Source organism: Gavialis gangeticus, unplaced genomic scaffold (genome assembly GCF_001723915.1).
Source record: "Gavialis gangeticus isolate Ggan-Ray unplaced genomic scaffold, GavGan_comp1, whole genome shotgun sequence".
In the NCBI taxonomy this organism is placed as follows: Eukaryota; Metazoa; Chordata; order Crocodylia; family Gavialidae; genus Gavialis; species Gavialis gangeticus.
Genome location: NW_017729001.1, coordinates 18,345,225 through 18,363,440, shown reverse-complemented (window position 1 = coordinate 18,363,440; position 18,216 = coordinate 18,345,225). Strand labels below are relative to the sequence as shown.

The following is an 18,216-nucleotide window of genomic DNA, read 5'->3' as shown; positions in this document are numbered from 1 at the left end:
AAATGCAAGCGCAAGCAGCTACACATTTCAAATATGACAGCACACTGTTGCTTCTAATGTATATCTGGAATGCAGTATTTAAGAATTATTTTGCTACAGTAAGGTACCATTACAAAGCTTTGATGCTTCAGCTATGTTGGCATATAAACCATCATTACAAGAGTTGCTGAATATGTAGAAAGGCCTCCATCTCTCTCCATTATGCGATGCCCAACTATTTCATTATTTAGTCCACAAGCATGCCGTAAATTAGGAAAGTTAATTTCACATTAAAGTACCTCATAACACACAAAACTAAGTCTTAGCCATTTCTTCATCAGGAAATGAAAGTGCAAGTAGAAGCTACTGAATTTACATCAATTGAACTTTAAAGAATTAGTTTATTGTTATTTTTGTTTCCATACCTGCAGTTCCTTAACTGGAAATCTGGTAACACATTCATCCAGACAACTACAGTTAGCAATGAATTATTACTGCAGCATACCTGGCTGGCATATCAGAAATCAACAATTATGCAAACAAATAATTTTATACTCTATGTAGACCTTAAGGCATTTCTAAACCAATTAAAATCAGAATACTGATTTATGCAAGTATCAATACTGCTTTTAAAAACATTCTGTGAATCTAATCAAAACTGTAGTTTTGAGATGCTCAGGCCTAGTATATATTAGACATCTTAATGAGTTGCATCAAGAACCATCCCTTTCATCAAGGGACTGTTGCCTTTAACAGGCCTGCAGAATATTTTTGAGACTTGAATACAAGAAAAAAAAAGTTCCGCCAGTAAAACTGGTCCCTTTTTAACGAACAAGACAGACACAGCAAAAGGAACAGCATTCACATAACTTTAAGCATCATTTATACACAATTAATTCAACACATACCTCGTGAACGCATCAGGAACACATATAACCCTAAATGAAACCTCAGACTGCTACCCACACTGTCAGAGGACACAGTATAAGAGGAAAAGAACTAAGAGAAACCAAAACCAGACTTGAGTATTTCTTAGTAGCACGTCTCAAGCTTGACACAGAAAGCATACACACTCTTCCCAAGTAAAAAAAAACCTGAATGACACAAGGAGCAGTTTATTGTGTTAATATACAGTTTTTAAAATACTTTTTTTTTTCCAAATATAGGGAAGCAATCTATATAGAATCTTTCCAAGTCAAAACATTGATTGGCAAAGCTTCAGTTTTGTTATAGACCAAGACAACTTCACTAGACTGCTTTTCTACATAAATTCTACTCAGAAAGTGACAAGGAAATTAATAAGCCATAAGCACCAGGCAAAAGACTGGAGGCCAAATGCATCCCTAAGTCAGTCAATAACTATACTAGAGATGAAAATGACCCATTTAAACATGGATCACTATCTGAATAGAAAGACAAATATCAAGAGACAGTTACAATAAGCACACATGTATAAATTAAAAAGAAACAATTCAATTGGAGTTCGTTGTCAATATCTAAATACCTTGATCCAAGTATTAATCCAAATACAATTTGCAGGTTTTTCTTCTGTGTCAGTCAACCTGACTTGCAAAACTGGAATGGCCCCTCTTAGTTTTCTGCTTTTTTCTACTTATTTTTCTACAGTAGGCAAAGGACACAAGCCTACTGCATTTACATTACCAACATAACAGTGAGCTTAAAAACAAACAAACAAAAAGCTCAAATCATTTAATCAAAGTTTAAAGTTAAATTTATTTTGAAATTAGATACTTAAACTCCAGCCTCTGCTTGCCCAATTTAAAACACACTGCTTAACATTATCAATTTAGATCTACAGTGTTCTTCATGGATACAGTTTTGGCATTTACATTTAGATGGCAGGAAATTAAATATTTGAAAACAGCCTATAGACAATGCTATTTTAAAGAACATGGAAATACCAAGCATACCGTTGACATTTTGAGGAGACAGTTGGAACATTCAGTTTACAATTTGTAAGTGTCCTAGAGAACAAAGCATTTGATCCTTCCCCCTCTCAATTATGTCTGCGGACTAAAAAGGACAACTCCTGCACCAGATAATACGTGTGAAAAAGTCTGAAAAATCTAGTGAAGCAACTGGGAAAAAAAAAGTGAACTCTAACTACATCTAAGAGGTATTTACTATAAAGCAGAGCACCTTGTTTGTAGTTCCAGCGTAAAGAGTAATTTACTAGAACATAAAATCAGTGCTAGCATGAACAGAAGATAAGCGCTTAATATCAGGGGTGTCAAACATGTGGCTAACAGGGCTTCTGGAAGGACCAGCAGAATTGGGAGGGGGGGATCCAGATCTGGCCTGGGGGTGTGTGGGGGGCATCAAATAAATCTGATACCCCTGCTTTACAGTATAATAGGTCCTTAAGAATATGAATTTGTAAGTTAAGAAATCTAGGCAAAGAAAGTCAGAAGGCTTTTCAGACCTCTTTGCCAAGATCAGTTAATTACATTGCTGGTTATTTTGTCATCACACTTCAAGTTGCAAAGTAAAATTCATCTAATCTTTGTACTTAGCTCCACTTCAAGGATAGGACACAATGTCAACACAAAGAAATGTTTAAGATACTGACTCAAATAGTATTCAAAGAGAATTTCTTTGATAGTGATGGCTGCAGTGCCCACTGCAGCCTAGTTTTCTAATTCTCAAGCAGGAAATGAACACTGGCTTCACTAAGGGAGGAACTTTCACTAAAATACTTATTACCATTTTGGGGAGTGCCACAGAATCATGTCAAATGTGAACCACCATTAAGTTTCAGCTTGCATGTTTACATTTCATTTTTTTTCTAATTTGCATTAGGACTTCCTCACTCTAAGGAAAACAGCTTTCACCAGGCATTTTATAATTCCACAACCCATGGAATTTGTTAATGTGAGAGAAGTTCTGAACAGCCAAGAGATTAATGTGAAATTCAGGAAGTGATAGCTGAAGTATATGATAACAAATAGGGCATATTCTAGCAAACTGCTAGAAAGATTTAGATTTATCCCTATCAATGTTAATATAAAAACTTGAGTGAAGAGACAGTACACCAACTTACAGTAGACTGGTAGAGGAAGAAGTTGCACTTTTAATGCACAAAAAGCTTCTGAAAGCCATTAGGCCTTTAAGATTAGTTTCCTAGTAATCTTTCATAAGGATAAAGACAGGGGAAGAAGAGAAGGAAGTCTGGTATAAGCAATTTGCTTAAGTTTGTTAGCAGTCATCATCCAAATACCATACAAGAACACCTATGTAATTTTTATCTTTTCAGTTGGTAAAATTCACTTAATCTAATTACATCATTTATGAAGATACAAGTTTCAAAATGTAACACCCAGTGTAAGAGTTGTAGTCATAAGCCTTTGAAGCATATAGAAAACTCAGTTCTGTCCTTTAATGCTGTTTTCAAGTTTGTTTTATTCACTCTTTTGGATGACTATAAATAAGTGTTTCCACTATGGAAAAGAAAGTTAGCACAGTACATTTTCATGACTGGGAAATGGATTTTCTCAAAGCATCTTCAAAAGGGCAAAAGCTTAGAAAAAAACAACTTGAATGTCAGAATTCAGTTCTTTATAAAGTCCCTTGTAAAAATAAAAAAAAAAAATAAAGAAAAAGAAAGGGAAAAAACTGCAAGGCCCAAGATGATTTATTGCTTTTCTCCAGTTTTTTCCTTGGTCTCTTTCTTCTCAGCTGCTTTGCTCTCTTCCTTTACAGAAAGCTCTTCTAATTTCGCAGCAACTTTTTCAGCACTATTGTCTTTGTCTGTGCCTGCTAAAAGATTGTTTGAAGAACCATTAAAATACAAGCAAAGGTAGGACTTTGTTAACAGGGAAAATACAAAAGAAATACACATGCAGAAGAACAGTGTGTTAGCCTGTTTTTACAATGGAAGAATTGTAGTTGACTTTTGAAACAAGGATGCTGCATTTTGTAAACTCATTGAATTGTCCACCAGAGTTGATTTGTGCCATCTTTTCCCTTGCTAATTCCTCTTGTTCAAAATGGGCAGGTATCTTCCCTTTAAGTCAATGCTTCAGCTACGCTAAGGGCTGTATGAATAGGAGGCGGGGGTACCAATCTGCTACAGAAGGGATCAGCAAACTATCAGGAGCAGCATGCCACATTAAAGGAGACTGGTTTTAAGGATGTTTACTGCTTCCAACCCAGCTGCTGCCAAATTGCTGCTAGTGTCCTGGGCTTTGTAGGCCAGGTAAAGGGGGGGAAATCCTTTGGTAGGTATAAGTTGCTGTTCCCTGTGCTACAGGATTGCTACTGATAAGGTGTAACCTCTGGATTTGGACATACTAATTTTACAGAACTTCAAGCACCTTAGGTAGTCTTACCAGTGTCAAGTACAACTTTCTACAACCTCATATCTCTTTCACAGCAACATCTTTGTCAAAAAGGAGCAAAACAACCAAAAAAACCCCAACATAAAAACATAAAATTTAAGAAAGACTATACTAGGAGTGAATATCTAAACCACACATTTCCTGAGCTGTTTGAACTGGAAACTGTTAAACAAGCTACACTGTATGAAACTAGAGCAAGCTTATCTCTACTACTGTGAATTCTCTACTTCGGAAGTCACAGTGGCAACCCATTAAATGAAAAAGTAAAACAATTTAACAAAAGCAAACAAAGTTTTATAAATCTTGCAAAAGATAGTTACTTGTGGGTAGAGGTGCATCGATATATCAGCTACCTATTGGATTGGTACCAAACAGAGGGAAATTTACATCATCAGCTACTGCTTTTTTTTTTTGGCCATTTGTAGCCAGTTATACTTACTGATAATTTTGCCTTCTGGCCAGTGCCCTGGACATATGGGTTCCCTGTCCCCGAGGCCAGGGGACCTAGATGCCTGCAGCATTCTAGCCTGCAAGGGGTCCTGCTTGGAGCTGCTAGAAGTGAGATGCAGGGGGCACCGTGTGCATGTGTGCAGTGGCATGCATGCGCATGGCCAGGAATACAGCTGGGCAATGTGAATAGCAGCTCCCTGCAGGTAAGTCTATGTAAGGGAAGGGGCATTTGGGGGTGGGGGGAAGACTGATGCCCCCACGGTGAGGGAGGGAGTGGACCAGGGACACAGGATGCTGCCCAGCCAAGGCAGTGCATGGAACTTTGGACCGGAAGCAGGATAAAGCCACAGGCAGCAAAATCAGGGGGTTTTGGGGAGCAGCAGCTCCATGCCACTGTGTGCATGCCGAGGCAGGCATGTGCCCCCCAGATTTGTGCGCAGGGTAGATGTGGGCTGCCCGCTGTGGGCTCGGGGCTCTCCACTTTGTTGCCTTTCCCTTAAGAGCCTCATGTTGACCATATGCCCCCTGCCCAGCCAACAGCAGTGGGGGCAGCTAGTTGTGCCCCCTGCTGCTAAGCATACAGCTGGTGCAGGGCTCCCAGGGCAAAGGCAGCAGGGAAGAGCGCCCTGAGCCTGCAGTAAGTGCCACCAACATCATTTTAAAGCTTGGGGACGGTTTTAAAGCTTGGGGGAGATGCACAGCAGTGGAGAGCTGCCCCTCCCACCCCGTGAACAAGCCACCTGTGGCGTCATCCTGCTCCCCACCCTGCCAATTTAACCAAAGTAAATTGGTTATCAGATTGGCACTGGCAAATATGGTTGGTTAATTGGCTATCGGTATCAGCCCAGAAAATCTTCATCGGTGCACCCCTACTTGTGGGACATAGGAAGTCAGGACAGGTAAATGCTCACAGTATTCTGCATTTGTGGTAACAACAAACACACCATTCCATGACAGCTGTCCTAAAAACTGTATCAAGAACAATTGCAACAGTCTTCTACAGGAAAAGAAGTGTTTGACACCCTGAACCATTACTCTAGCAGACTGAAAAAGCACCTGGACTGAAGATTGCAGTCAGGCACAGAGTGAGTCTGCCAAAAACAGCAACAACAACATACACCCCCCTCCCCAAAGACACACTAAAGCCCTGGGATAGAGGATTCAGATAAGTTTAGATAAACTTAAATTTCTAACTTACATAGTACTTATCTAAATTTCAAAGGAATATTAAACATCTTACCCTTCTTTGCCCTCTTATCTACCTCATTCCTGCATTCTTCAAATTTTGCCTTGAATTTCTGTGCATCTGTACAAAGGAAATAAGAAATGCTTTATTAGCTTGAGCTCCCTGCAAAATCTGGGTTCCCAAATGCCATTTGATTTAAAATAAAGTCTAGTGCAAGTTTTGATATTTATTAAGTGCATTTTTTTTTTTTTTTTTTTAACAACAGCAAATTAATCAACTGAGGTTGAAAGCGGTGTTAAATATTTAGGATTCTAGTCTCTCATTTATTTAAATACACCGTCTAAAGAAAGAAAGAAAATTGCACTTGAGCGGTTTCTCAAGAATACTCACATTTTCAACTTCTGCCACTAATCAGTGTTAAGCAATGTCCTATAAACTTGTTCTGAGTTGAGGTCTATGGTCTGAGTGCATCATACTTAGATTTTTCTCCGCCAAATTCAGTTAAGACAGACCAGCAAATTTGCACTACAAATGCCTACACTACACACAACAAGACTTTAGGCTGCGTTTTCAATCTTAAAAGTTCTGATAAGCACAAAATTAAAAAAAAAAAGTGCCAGCTGCTACACAGGCCAAATGTAGCCAGCTTTAATTTTTCCAAACTAACATATTTCAGTATAAATGAAGTACATGTATTTTTTCACAGTTCTATCTAGAAGACTGGTGGTCATTATCACTTTACTTACTATTATCCCTCCAAATCAATCTGAGAAAAAGAAAACCAAAACAAAAATCAAGTCACTGCCAAATAGATCTACAAAGATAGCTTGACATACTAAGTTACTTTGACTGACCACTTGAGGTCACTGTTGCCCCATACAGCACTTCCATAACCAGATACAAAATCAGTTTAGAAACTCTTTGGAAAGTGTGCCCTATCCACAAGTTTTTGGAAGAACTTCCTCTAAAGAGAATGCATTAGGCAAAAAAGAAACCCACCCACAGTGACATCACTCAGCCAGACTAGAAATTAAATTCTATATTTATGAGCTCTTGGAGAAAGAGTTCTATCACCAGTCAGCTTTGCCTACAAGAGTGGTGCTCAACCTTTTTAGGCTCAAGGCATCCCTCAGAAAATGTCCGCTTTTAGTTTTCACTCATTTTTTAATGATAAAAAAAACAAACCCCAAACAACCAATATAGTAACTTTTCAACTGCAAAAATTCAGAAAGAGCACAACAGGTCACAACCTTTTTTTTTTTTTTTTTTTAAACACTATGGATTATTTGAAATTGCTTGGTTTACCTTGTGAATCATATCTGCATACCTAAACAGTACTAACATTGCATGGTACCCCACAGCAACCCTGAAAGGATCTCAAGGCACCCCAGGGTGTCACAGCACTGGTTGAGAATCACTGGCTTAGAAAGTTTCACAAAAACAAGCTGTTCACATTTATAATATATAGATAGTAGAGATCTGATACAATTAGAACAAAAAGTGAGTATCATTTGGTACCTCTTTAGTGCAGCAGACAACCATACACAATTCTAAGGGAAATGGCCCCAAATGGAAGACAACTTGTAATGCCAACATTCAAATCTCAATGAAAAATGAATTATTTGAGGCAGGATGAATCCATTGATGAATATCTTTCAGGGATGTTCTGATTTAATGTTATTCTAGACCACCAAAAGCCTCACTGGAAACAGAACATCAGTAAACTTATCAAAAATGCCTTTAGGTACTAAATGCTGCATTGGCTAGTACAGATGTCTAACAGCTATTGTTTCCTTAGGTATTAAGAACATTGCTAACAGTTAACTACTTGCACCATGCCACTCACTTTCTGCATTTAAAAATCGGATTGCCAGGAGTTCAGGTTTAGGGCTTTCATCTGCGAAGTCAGCATGTGTATTCCAAACCCATGCCCTGTCACTTCCAGCATTAGGCTTCAACTCCATTAAAGGTGTAACTAGAAAAAAGAAAAAAAAAACTGTTATGTACATGGAGAACTACTCTGAAATACATTTTCCTCAGTAGCTTCACAAGTGAGCCAAATAAATTAACTCTTAAAATATCCGTTTACTTAGGCCTACTTTCATAAGGATTGGGGCAACAAATTAGCTAACATGAATTAAAAATATGACTGCCACACTTTCTGCCCAACGTCCCAGACCAGTTCTAATATTATAAAAGCCTAAGTTTGCCTGTCTATCCGTAACACTTTATTCGCACTCTGATTAGCTGACTGAAACAGTCAGAGCGCTCCAAACGTGGGGGAGCACTGCCATGATTCCAAAGCCACGACTGGACAGAGGGTGGGGGAGTCGAGGCCAGCAGTGCTGGCCCCAGCTTCCCCAGCCCACTCCCTGCAAGGGGCAGAACAGTGGCAACATGGGGCATTAGGTGGTGGCACTCCATCCCAGCCCTTCTCCCCGTCATTCTTGACGGACAATTGGCTAGTTTAACATAAAGCCAATAATTACAAGAGTGCCCAGAATCCACTCTTCAAATATAAAAACAGTCAGTTTCTATTCAGTTCTACTTTGGAATGCACTTACCATATTCAAAGACGAATAGCCAAAACGTATTTACTTTGATGCTTCAGAAAAAAAAAACACCTAGAAGCACCCAAATAAAATAGCAAAGTGTTCTCCTTTCCCATGCTGGCATTCTTGCATATTACAGCCCTTTCAGTTTCTACAGGTATAAATAATAACTGCAAGGAAAAGTCAGCTAAACAATTCTGTCCCTCACAGCATCTTAAATCTGTTGTATTACCTTGCAGTGAAAAGTTCTCAGGTTTACTATGAAGAGCACATTTCCCATTTTGAATTCCTCTGCTACCGTTGGTTTAGCATTTCCTGCAACAACTGTACTAAATTAGGTATTTGTGCTGGTCAGACATGAGTTTGAGGCAAAAATTGCTAAATGGAATTGTATGCTGTATTTTACAGGTAGTTCGATTAAATTAATGGTACCTCCTAACTTTGATCTACAAGACTGGGTCACCTTGTTTCAGATCTTAAAATGTTTCCTTGTACAGGTACCTCACCTATTGTTCCAGTGGGTTTTTTTTGCTTCATCTCTGGATCTCTTGCTTAGTTTATACAATATATATGTGGCTCAAAAGCAAGCTACAGACGATTTATTTAGAACACCAGAATGCTATTAGCACAGTAGAACCAGTATATAGTATTCCAAGACTGATAATTTGACACGAGTTTGAGGGTACTTTGAGAAAACGGACAAATTTTCCTCATTCGTTTACACATCATTTTTTTCACTAAAAGGCTGGTTGTCAGAAGTAAATTAATTTTATAAGGACTACTAACAACTTAGCAGAGCTATTTTTTCCCCCTCCCCTTTTTAATATTTAACGTGTTACTTCTTTCCCCTAATATTTTATGCAATTATATAGGTTTGCATTTATCCATACCATTTTTCAGACAACTTATAGACAAGTTAGCAATGGGCTTTCTATATTACTTTTTCATTTTAAATCTGCATCAAGCTGCATTTGGATGGAGGGTGGCAGTGAATTAATATATAGGAACAGCATTTTGAAAATTAAAAAGGTACCTTCAACACATGGATCATATTTAACAGAAATTAAGTTTTATCCAAACATTTGATAAAATGCATTTGAGACTGATTAAACAAAGTATTCCCTACAGCTTGAATTGGACACATTTCTATTCACCACATTCCTCAATTTTTTTTGGGGGTGGGGAGGGGGGAGGAAAAGAGGGGAGGAAGGACCAGGAGAGGAGAATCTAAAGGTCATCCTTATTTTTATTCCAATATTGTTTTTCTTTCAAGCTTTCTTGCTTTTAAAAGTACCAAATTATTTTTGAATGTAGTCAAATAAACCGAAATACAAAACAGACTTTCTGCACCTGCAAATGTAGCTAATGCTGTCAGTCCAGTGGTTGGAGCTTAGCCAACTGCTTTTAGCAGTTTGCTGGTTTGAATTCCTACAAAGCTTTGGCAGCTGGTACGTACTGCTTTATTAGATCACATCAAATGTAGACCCCAATTTCACTTACAGATTTCAAATTTTAATGAATTAAGTCAGGCCCATTTACTAAACTTTTTTTTTTTTAAACTTACGCTTCAATTTGATCATTAAGATGTATGAAGTCAGTATGAAAATGGTAAAAATTACCATGCCAACTACTTTCTTGTGGTATGGCCTACCAAGTGCTCCATGGAAGCTTCCTGCATGCTACTACCCTACAGTAAAATAACTGGTGTACTTAGCCAAAGACAACTTGGCTAGCCAGTCACAGATTAGCTTAATTTTACCATGGAATAAAAAGCTAGTGTTGCAGCTACCATGGTACACCCTCACAGAAACTTGCTTTTTTCAGATGGTACCTCACATACACTAAACTTTAAAACCCACTCTATGGAATGAACTTCCAAAATACTGCCACACACAAATTCTAAAGACATCTCCTTTTATTCAAGTTTTCTGTGTTGGATCCAACCAAAGTGTTATAAACTGCCTTAGCCTCTTTTTTTTTTTTTTTTTTTTTTTTTTTTTTTTTTTTTTTTTTTTTTTTTTTAACACCCTGAGTTTGTGATTTTAACTATCAGAATTTTCAAACTCCATACTGCTATATCTGACAAACTGCCTGCAAATCTGCAGACTTCATTACATAGTCAAAAATGTTCAAATGTGTGTCTGATTTACCATATTGTAAATAAGTTAACTCAGTATTATGAGGTTGTTCCTAACTACTAAATTTAGTGTCAAAATTTACCAAAACACTGACTTAATCACTGCTAAAAAGCCATCAGGTCGCTCTTCTAGCCCTATTTATGAAAGCTTGAGGATAAACAAAATATGTACGAATCCTACAAAGTTGACGGTGATATTGCATATGGAGGGAAAAAGGCAAATGGAAGCTATTATGGGACATGGCATAACAAACATACTGTAATGATTTGCACAGATTTTTAGGGTTTTGTCTCTTCTCATGAGGAGGCGAATTGTTCCTTTCTCCTTGTGTTTCAGGAGCTTTACATCACCAGTTCCTCGTTCTTTCCACTCTGGAAGGTCATTTTCTGATGCAAATCGAAACAACTTTGCTCGCCTTAAGAAAGAGAGAAATGAGATCTGAGTTTGCAAGCAAGAAATCGTTAGTTTAGATGCCACACTGTCCAACACAGCAGTTTGATTCATAGTTTCATACTTGTTGAGGGGCAGGAAGGGACCTTACAGATCATCCATAGGACTCGAGACACACAGAAAATGAACTACATCTTCACTGAAACATTTATTCTATGAAAACTTTCCAGACTTCATGCAAGTTAAAGTACAAAATAAGGGTTTGCATATGCAGCATGTTATCAGTGTTGATTTTTAATTTCAAAACAGAACAATATACTAACCATTAAAAACTTCAGCAGCCTACAAGATGGGCAACGAAAGCAAGTCTGCATAAAAGCCTAAGTAACTGCATATCAGCACTAAGTATTTTAGCTTTCTGCCATCAACAGCTAGTCCTTGTGTTTTTAGATGTCCAACACATAACAGCAACAATTTTCCTGGGATTCAAGTTCTTCTGTATACTTGGAATACAATTAGTATATTGAAGTTACAACCAGCAACGCTTGCGTATTCAGTAAAGTAAGCAATGAAGCCCTTAAATCTACAGAACTTAAAGGTGAGCTAGCCACTTTCTCTCTGGGTTTGTTATTTTCTCGACAGGTATCCCATATACTATCAATAATTAGCATACGAAAGATATTTTCCAGCATGAGAAAAATTTAAATGCAGAGGTATTCAATCTTAGAATTCTTTCATTTGAACCTTAGTGCTTGCTTCCCCCAGTTTGCAAGATGGCCTCCCATAATGACTACAGGATCAATTTTCTAATTGGAAAGAAAAATCAGACTTGCTTACAAATATTTAAAAAAATGTACGGCTTTTTTATCTACAAAGAAGTTCCAAAATTTAGAGTATATCCCTTTTAAGATTACTGCTCATCTTAAGATTAGTGATTTTATTTCCTTTCTATATCAAATGATCTTCCTTCCAATGCTGAAAAACAGAAAAATGAGATCAAGTTTAAAAGCAAATGTATCTTTTGTGCATCAGAATAAGCTTTGTTACCCACCTGAGAAATAAAAGGTTATTTAACAATTGTGTTCATCATTGCCATGCTCTAGGAGTCATGACTAGCCATGCAACTAAGAACACTTAAGCAACATTTTGCTGTAAATGGGATCTAGACAAGTCTTTTGATCCCAATGTTTTATCACGGAAGGGAGGTGACACTATTTTAATGCCCTCAATTTGCTGTTCTCCCTCAGATATCTCCATCTGTAGTTACATACATCACTGAACTGATGGTCCTCTGGCAGAGGGGCATCAAATGCATAGCTCATGGGACAAATCCACCTTTAGATCCACCCCACAGAGCTTGTCACTTCAGTTGCCAGAGCTCCTATGCTGATGCAGGCCAGCACCCAGGGAGTAAGTGCTACCACCACTTCCTCCCACCTACTTGCTAGCAAATTTCTGGGTTTTGATCACTGTTGGCCACTAAAATTAGCAGTAGTTCGCAAGAGGGAAAGGGTGGGGATGGGAGGTGGTATTTTTAAGCTGGGTACTGGCTGTGGCAATGTAGAGGCTTCAGTAGCCATGGTGAGAAAGAAACCATGTGGCCCAGAAGTGGAGGTGGGGTGTTCAGCCTAGCAATGGCCCAAACCCTGGCTGTTGGCAGGGAATATGGCTCATTTGAGTTTGACACCCCTACTCTAGAGGGGAGAAACTCAAATAGCAGCTTGTTAAACGGTCTTATCCTCTTGGACAGTCTCAGCTAGATGTTGTTTGAATTTCCAGACAGATGTTTAGGGAACAGCCCAACAACTTTCATTATCCTGCAAAGTAGCAAGTAACTGAAGTTATTGTAACCTCCTTTTTTGCAGTCTCTCTCATATTTTTGCACAATTCAAGTTAATGGGTTTGTTTTCCAAACAAAGCTTTCACTAATATCTAATTAATGCTGGCAACCATGATTTAAATCATGTTACACAGTATAAGCCCAAATCTTGGAACTCCCATCATTCCTGGAGAAACTGACATTAATCACATCTGTAGCTATTTACCTGATCTCACACTATATATTACCCTAGATTACTGCCCTCTGCATAGTGGCTTGTAACAAGCTAGCTTTATCGATTTGTTTAAAAAATATTTAGCAGCAAAAAGTGATGAGCACATACAGTAACACATTACTTACATCTTAAAGAGCTCTTCCTCATCCTCCTCAAGAGTCTTGATCTCTTGCTCAGGAAGAGAAACTATAGGCTCAAACTGAGGATCATGGTTAGAATCATCTGCATTTTCAGTTGAGGTGTCATGCTCCTCATGTGTATCCTGGTGAAAAAATGTTCAGTTACAAGTGTGATTTTGAGACCAAAACTATAAAATGATACCAAAAGTATTTATGAGCAACTACTATGCTTTGAGTACTTTATAGACTGGCAAAGCTTAAGTACTACACCATGAGTCTCAGTTCTGCCAATTAAACTTTTATTTGGCTTTTAAGGTAGGCAACATTAACATTTTCTCTTACAGAAAGTATTGCCTCCATTCCTAAGGGAAAGTAATGCAACTGTCTTACAATTTTTCTCCACACTTGATTCCTCATTCATTTCAATGGCAATCCCAGGAAAATAAGAATAGGAATTTTAACAAATTTCAACTATGCTGAAATATCACATAACTGCTGTTTCCATACAGACAAAAGCAACTCTTAGTGGCAAAGATCTACAACAGAGTAGGAGAAAGACTGCAGATTATTTAATTTTTTAAATAACTCATTTTCTATTTTTTATTTTAGTTTTCTATGCACCCAATGTGACCAATCTTTACTAATCTTTTTCTTGATCCAGTTTCCGCACTACCTCTTCCTATGATCCTGCAAATGGCATAAATGTGTAATTATTTTGTTTGTAAAAAAATAAGTTGACTGATTTACCATTTATAGAAAAAAACAATTAAGATGTGCTTGAATGTTACTAAAGACTCTGTTTTGACACATCAAATATAATGAATGCAGTATAGAACCTGGCATTAAGAAAATTGCCTAAGGCCATGAAAAACTGCTTCCTCATATTTAGTTTTGCATCACATGTTTTAGGTTGAAGTACTAACCTTCCTACTAAGAGTTGGATGAAGATATTGAAAACAAAGGCTTGAGGAATATTCATTACACATATTGCTATAGATGAGAAACAAAAACAAATTTTAAATGCTGCAGTTAGAGTCCAGGATCATCTGTGTTATAATTATTCAGGGGACATAGACATATATATTTTTCATTGAAGTTTTCGATTTTCATTTTCATTGAAGTTTGTGATTTTCAGATACTGTTAATGGTTTTTTAAGTACTGAAAACTTGCATTAATATTCTGTATTTTAAGCAAAATGTGATGGTCACATATGAAGAGCGTAAAAACTAGTGTTACAGAATACATATAATTAAGGAGAAAACCCCCCAGATTTTTAGCAATGCAAGAACACTAGATTCAGACGTGCAGGACTCGTGCCAAATGCTTTCAAACTTGTACACCTTTATGTCTAAAATGCAATATGATGCCTCAGCGTTAATGAGGGGAAAAAAAGGACCAACGTGTTGGGTGCATCAAAACGGTCCTTGCCTGGAAGGCCAAATCTCCGGACTTTTCAAAGCTGCGCACAGAGTAACAATCAACTGAACAGCTAGAAAGGATGAACATTTCTGAACACGGTCTAAACACACCAGAAGACAGCAAAAGAGTTTTAACATGACCACCATTTGCTTTATGATATTAAGTACAGACTGGAACACTCCTAAATTTTTTTTTTAAAAATTAGGATTTTGGCACGACTTCTTAAATCTACCAGTGTGAAGCAACTCCCAAATCTGCACATAGGATTAGTTTCTCTTGCTGAATATCAAGACTCGTGGTAGAGGAGGTTTCTTGTATTCTTATTAGAGCCACCAGATGTTTGCAGGGAAATAAATATTTTTTCCAACTTGATTTTGGCAAAAAATTAAAATAAATAGTTTTAATAAAGACAAGAAGACGCCCAGATGCCTATAAATGGCAGCTCCGATTAATTATAAGAGAAAAACGGAGCATCTCTCTCTTTTTTTTCCCCCCTTTACCCGCCTCCCGGTGCTACAGGGGATGCGGCTACCCACTCTCCCAGGACCAGTTCCGTGCGGCCTGCACGCGCGGAGCCGCGGCCGAGCAGCGGGCAGGCGACACAGGGGAAGCCCACAGGGCGCAGACACGAGGCCAGGCCCGCGTGGCCTGCAGGCCTCCGCTCCGGGCTCCAAAATGGGGGCTGCATCGTCGGGCCTCCGGGACAGGGCCCCTCTCGCTGGGCCCGACCAGGCCCCGACCAGCCCGGGGGTGCTGCCGCCCCGCCCCCAGCCTCAAGCCCAGCCCGCGCTCACCTTGGTGTCGGCCATGGGGCTGGCGCTGCTGCCGGCCGCACTAGCCTCCGCTTCCTGCCGCGCTCGCGCTGCCCCGCCCCCGCCTCTACCTCATTCCCGCCGCCGCAAGGACTTGTGGGAGCGCCCCTCCCCCCCGGGTGCGGCGCCGCGTGGCCGCCGCCCGCTTAACCCTTTCGTGCCGCGCCGCCTTGAGCCGCCGCCGGGCGCCCCCTCCTCTCGTCTCCTCTCCTCCCCTCCCCCCTCCACCGCCAGCCTGTTCGGGGGCTACGTGCGCCCCCTCCCCTCGGCCTCGTGTGTCTCCCGTCAGCCCTTGCGGCCACCGCGCGGCTCTCTCCAAAATGGCGGCCGCGCGGAGGGGGAGGGGGAGTGTTCAACAAATCGCTTTAGGATGCCCCTGGGCTAATGCGGCCGCGTCGGGGACGAGATTCCGCCACGCGCGGAGGGTTAAAAAAAAAAAAAGTTTCCCACAAGCATTTTAACGGCCTTGCGGTAACGTCACCACCCTCGCCCAGCCCCCTGGTTCGCGTGCGTGGCCCCGCCCACCCTGCGCCGGGGGAGGGGGGCGCTGGGCCGGGAGGGAGGTGAGTCTCCCTTGGGAAGGGAGGGGGGCGCTGGGCCGCGCGGAGGGGGTGGAGGGGACTGCGCCTGCGCTACCTGCCCAAGGGTGGGCTGCTGCAGGGCGCGTGCATTGGGGGGTGGTCACGTGGTCTGTGCTGCTGGGGGAGCCCTGGGGGGTCGCTAACTGCCCCTTGCTGCCCACAGGAGGCGATGGAGGAGGAGGAGGGCAGTCCTGCTGCTGCCCCGGCAGAGGGTCCTGCGGGGGACATGTACAGCTACATCAAGGAGGACCTGTTCACCTCGGAGATCTACAAGGTGGAGATCCAGAACCTGCCCAAGTACATCGGCTTCAACGATGTGAAGAAGTTCCTGGCCAAGTACGGACTGGCCCCACACAAGATCAAGCTGTTTGGCAAGCAGACCTTCGCCTTCGTCACCTTCAAGAGCGAGGAGGAACGGGACCGGGCCCTGCGCATCCTCCACGGGACCCTGTGGAAAAACCGCCCCTTGAGTGTGAGGTTGGCCAAGCCCAAAGCTGACCCCATTGCCAAGAAGAGGAAGAAGGAGGGCGAGGAGACAGAGCAGGACCAGGCCAAGCGCCGGGCTGTGGCCAGCGACAATGGGGAGGAAGAGCCTCCGGGCAGGCGGATCGCGGATGTGGTGACCCCTCTGTGGAAAGTGCCCTACGAGGAACAGCTGGTAAAGAAGAAACAAGAGTGCGAACAAGTGCTGCAGAAACTAACCAAGTAATTTCTCTTTGGCCCCCCTCTACGTGTTACATTTATGGTGCAGTTTATGGGTTAATTGTGTAATTTGGTTCAACCGGCTGCCCGCCCAAAGTAACTGTTCTGCCCTCAAAAGTTCTCTCCGTGCAGCTGCATCAAGTTAGAGCTGGAAAATGTGTGCTGACTTTGTAGCTGGTTTCTCTTCACCTTCAATTTGCATGTGGAGCAACTGTATTTAACTTTGAAAAAAATGTGACTGCGGGTGCATTACAAAGAGCCCCTCCGGACGTTCAGGTAAAGGCCTGATAGAGTCTGATCTACATCGTGCCTTTACTTGAACATCTAGAGGGGCCCTTTGTAATGCACTCCTAGTTCAGTTTTTTTTACAGAGTTAAATACAACTGCACGTTAGCATGGCTAAAATCCAGCTCACCACTTTTCTCCCTTTGTAGATATAATGCAGGGATGTCAAGCACATGGCCTGCGGAGCCATACCATTCATCCCACAGCAGTGCCTGCCACATGCAGCATGTACTGGCTTCTGCCCCAGGCGCTGCATGCTGTGTGCAGAGCTTGTCTGGCTTGAGCTGCACACAGCATGAGGCCAGTCTGGGGAGTGTCCTGCATGTGATGTCTGCACCAGACCAGCCCTGCATGCTGGATCCTGAGCTGGTCTGGATTGGGTCTACAGGCAGATATCCATGCTGGATCCAGCATACGTAGACCGGTGTGGGTGCCACATGCAGTATGCACCACAGGCCAGTGCCATGTATACTGTGTACCCCAGACTGGCCATGGGTCATGTGTGGCATGTGCCCTGGACTGGCCCCACTCACCTCATACCACAGTGGCATATGCTGCATACTATGCATGAGGCTGGAACCAGCGCATGTGCTGTATGTGGTGCTTGTACAGGCCCAGCCCTGTGGGATGGATCTGGCATATGGGGCCAGTTTGTGGGCCTGATCCTGCCCCATACTCCTTATCTGGTGCATGGGGCTAGATGAGTTTGACACCCCTGGTGATAATGGTTTAAGTTTCTTTCTTTAATATGAAAGAGCCATTTTCTCGGTCATAGTAAATACAATCCTCCAGTCCTAGCTTCTGACAATCATGTTGGTCTAGAATTTGATATTCATAGTTCTGGATCAGCTAGCTTCAAAACACCCTGCCAGATAAAATAAGTTGTTTTAAGGTCAGTTATTCCACTAAGCACCAAGGTGAGTCCTGAAAAGTTGGAATTACCAGCCTTTTGGAGAACTGAAAAATGAATCGTGGCAGGAGTAAAACTCATTATGTAATTCTGATTGCCTTCTGGCTTCTAATGCTCTAACTCTGTCATCTTTGTCTTACTTGGGCATTAAAATATTAGAACAGTGTAGGATAATATATAAAAGTAGAATGTTGGTTTTATTGATACTTTAATTCATTTACATGTCTGTCCCTGTAAGTAAAGCATGTGACCTTCTTAGTCAAAAAAAAAAAAAAAAAGC

General features: G+C 41.0%; 2 protein-coding genes across 2 annotated transcripts in view; one reads left to right on the top strand and one right to left on the bottom strand.

Annotated features, from left to right (window-relative positions):
• Nucleotides 1-1,078: 1,078 nt before the first annotated feature.
• On the bottom strand, nt 1,079-15,542 carry RANBP1 (RAN binding protein 1). The gene is made up of 6 exons (XM_019506999.1): nt 15,441-15,542; nt 13,233-13,369; nt 10,921-11,078; nt 7,820-7,948; nt 6,028-6,093; nt 1,079-3,756 (listed from the first exon to the last, which is right to left on the bottom strand). The coding sequence occupies exons 1-6, from the start codon at nt 15,453-15,455 to the stop codon at nt 3,632-3,634; spliced, it is 630 nt and encodes a 209-aa protein (XP_019362544.1). The 5' UTR covers nt 15,456-15,542; the 3' UTR covers nt 1,079-3,631.
• Nucleotides 15,543-16,116: 574 nt separating this feature from the next.
• The window catches only part of TRMT2A (tRNA methyltransferase 2 homolog A), a 10,035-nt gene continuing 7,935 nt past the window's right edge, over nt 16,117-18,216 (top strand). Inside the window, exon 1 of the mRNA XM_019506997.1 lies at nt 16,117-16,744. Within this exon, the coding sequence (XP_019362542.1) occupies nt 16,209-16,744 (536 nt within the window). The 5' untranslated portion in view covers nt 16,117-16,208. The remainder of the gene's footprint in view (nt 16,745-18,216) is intronic.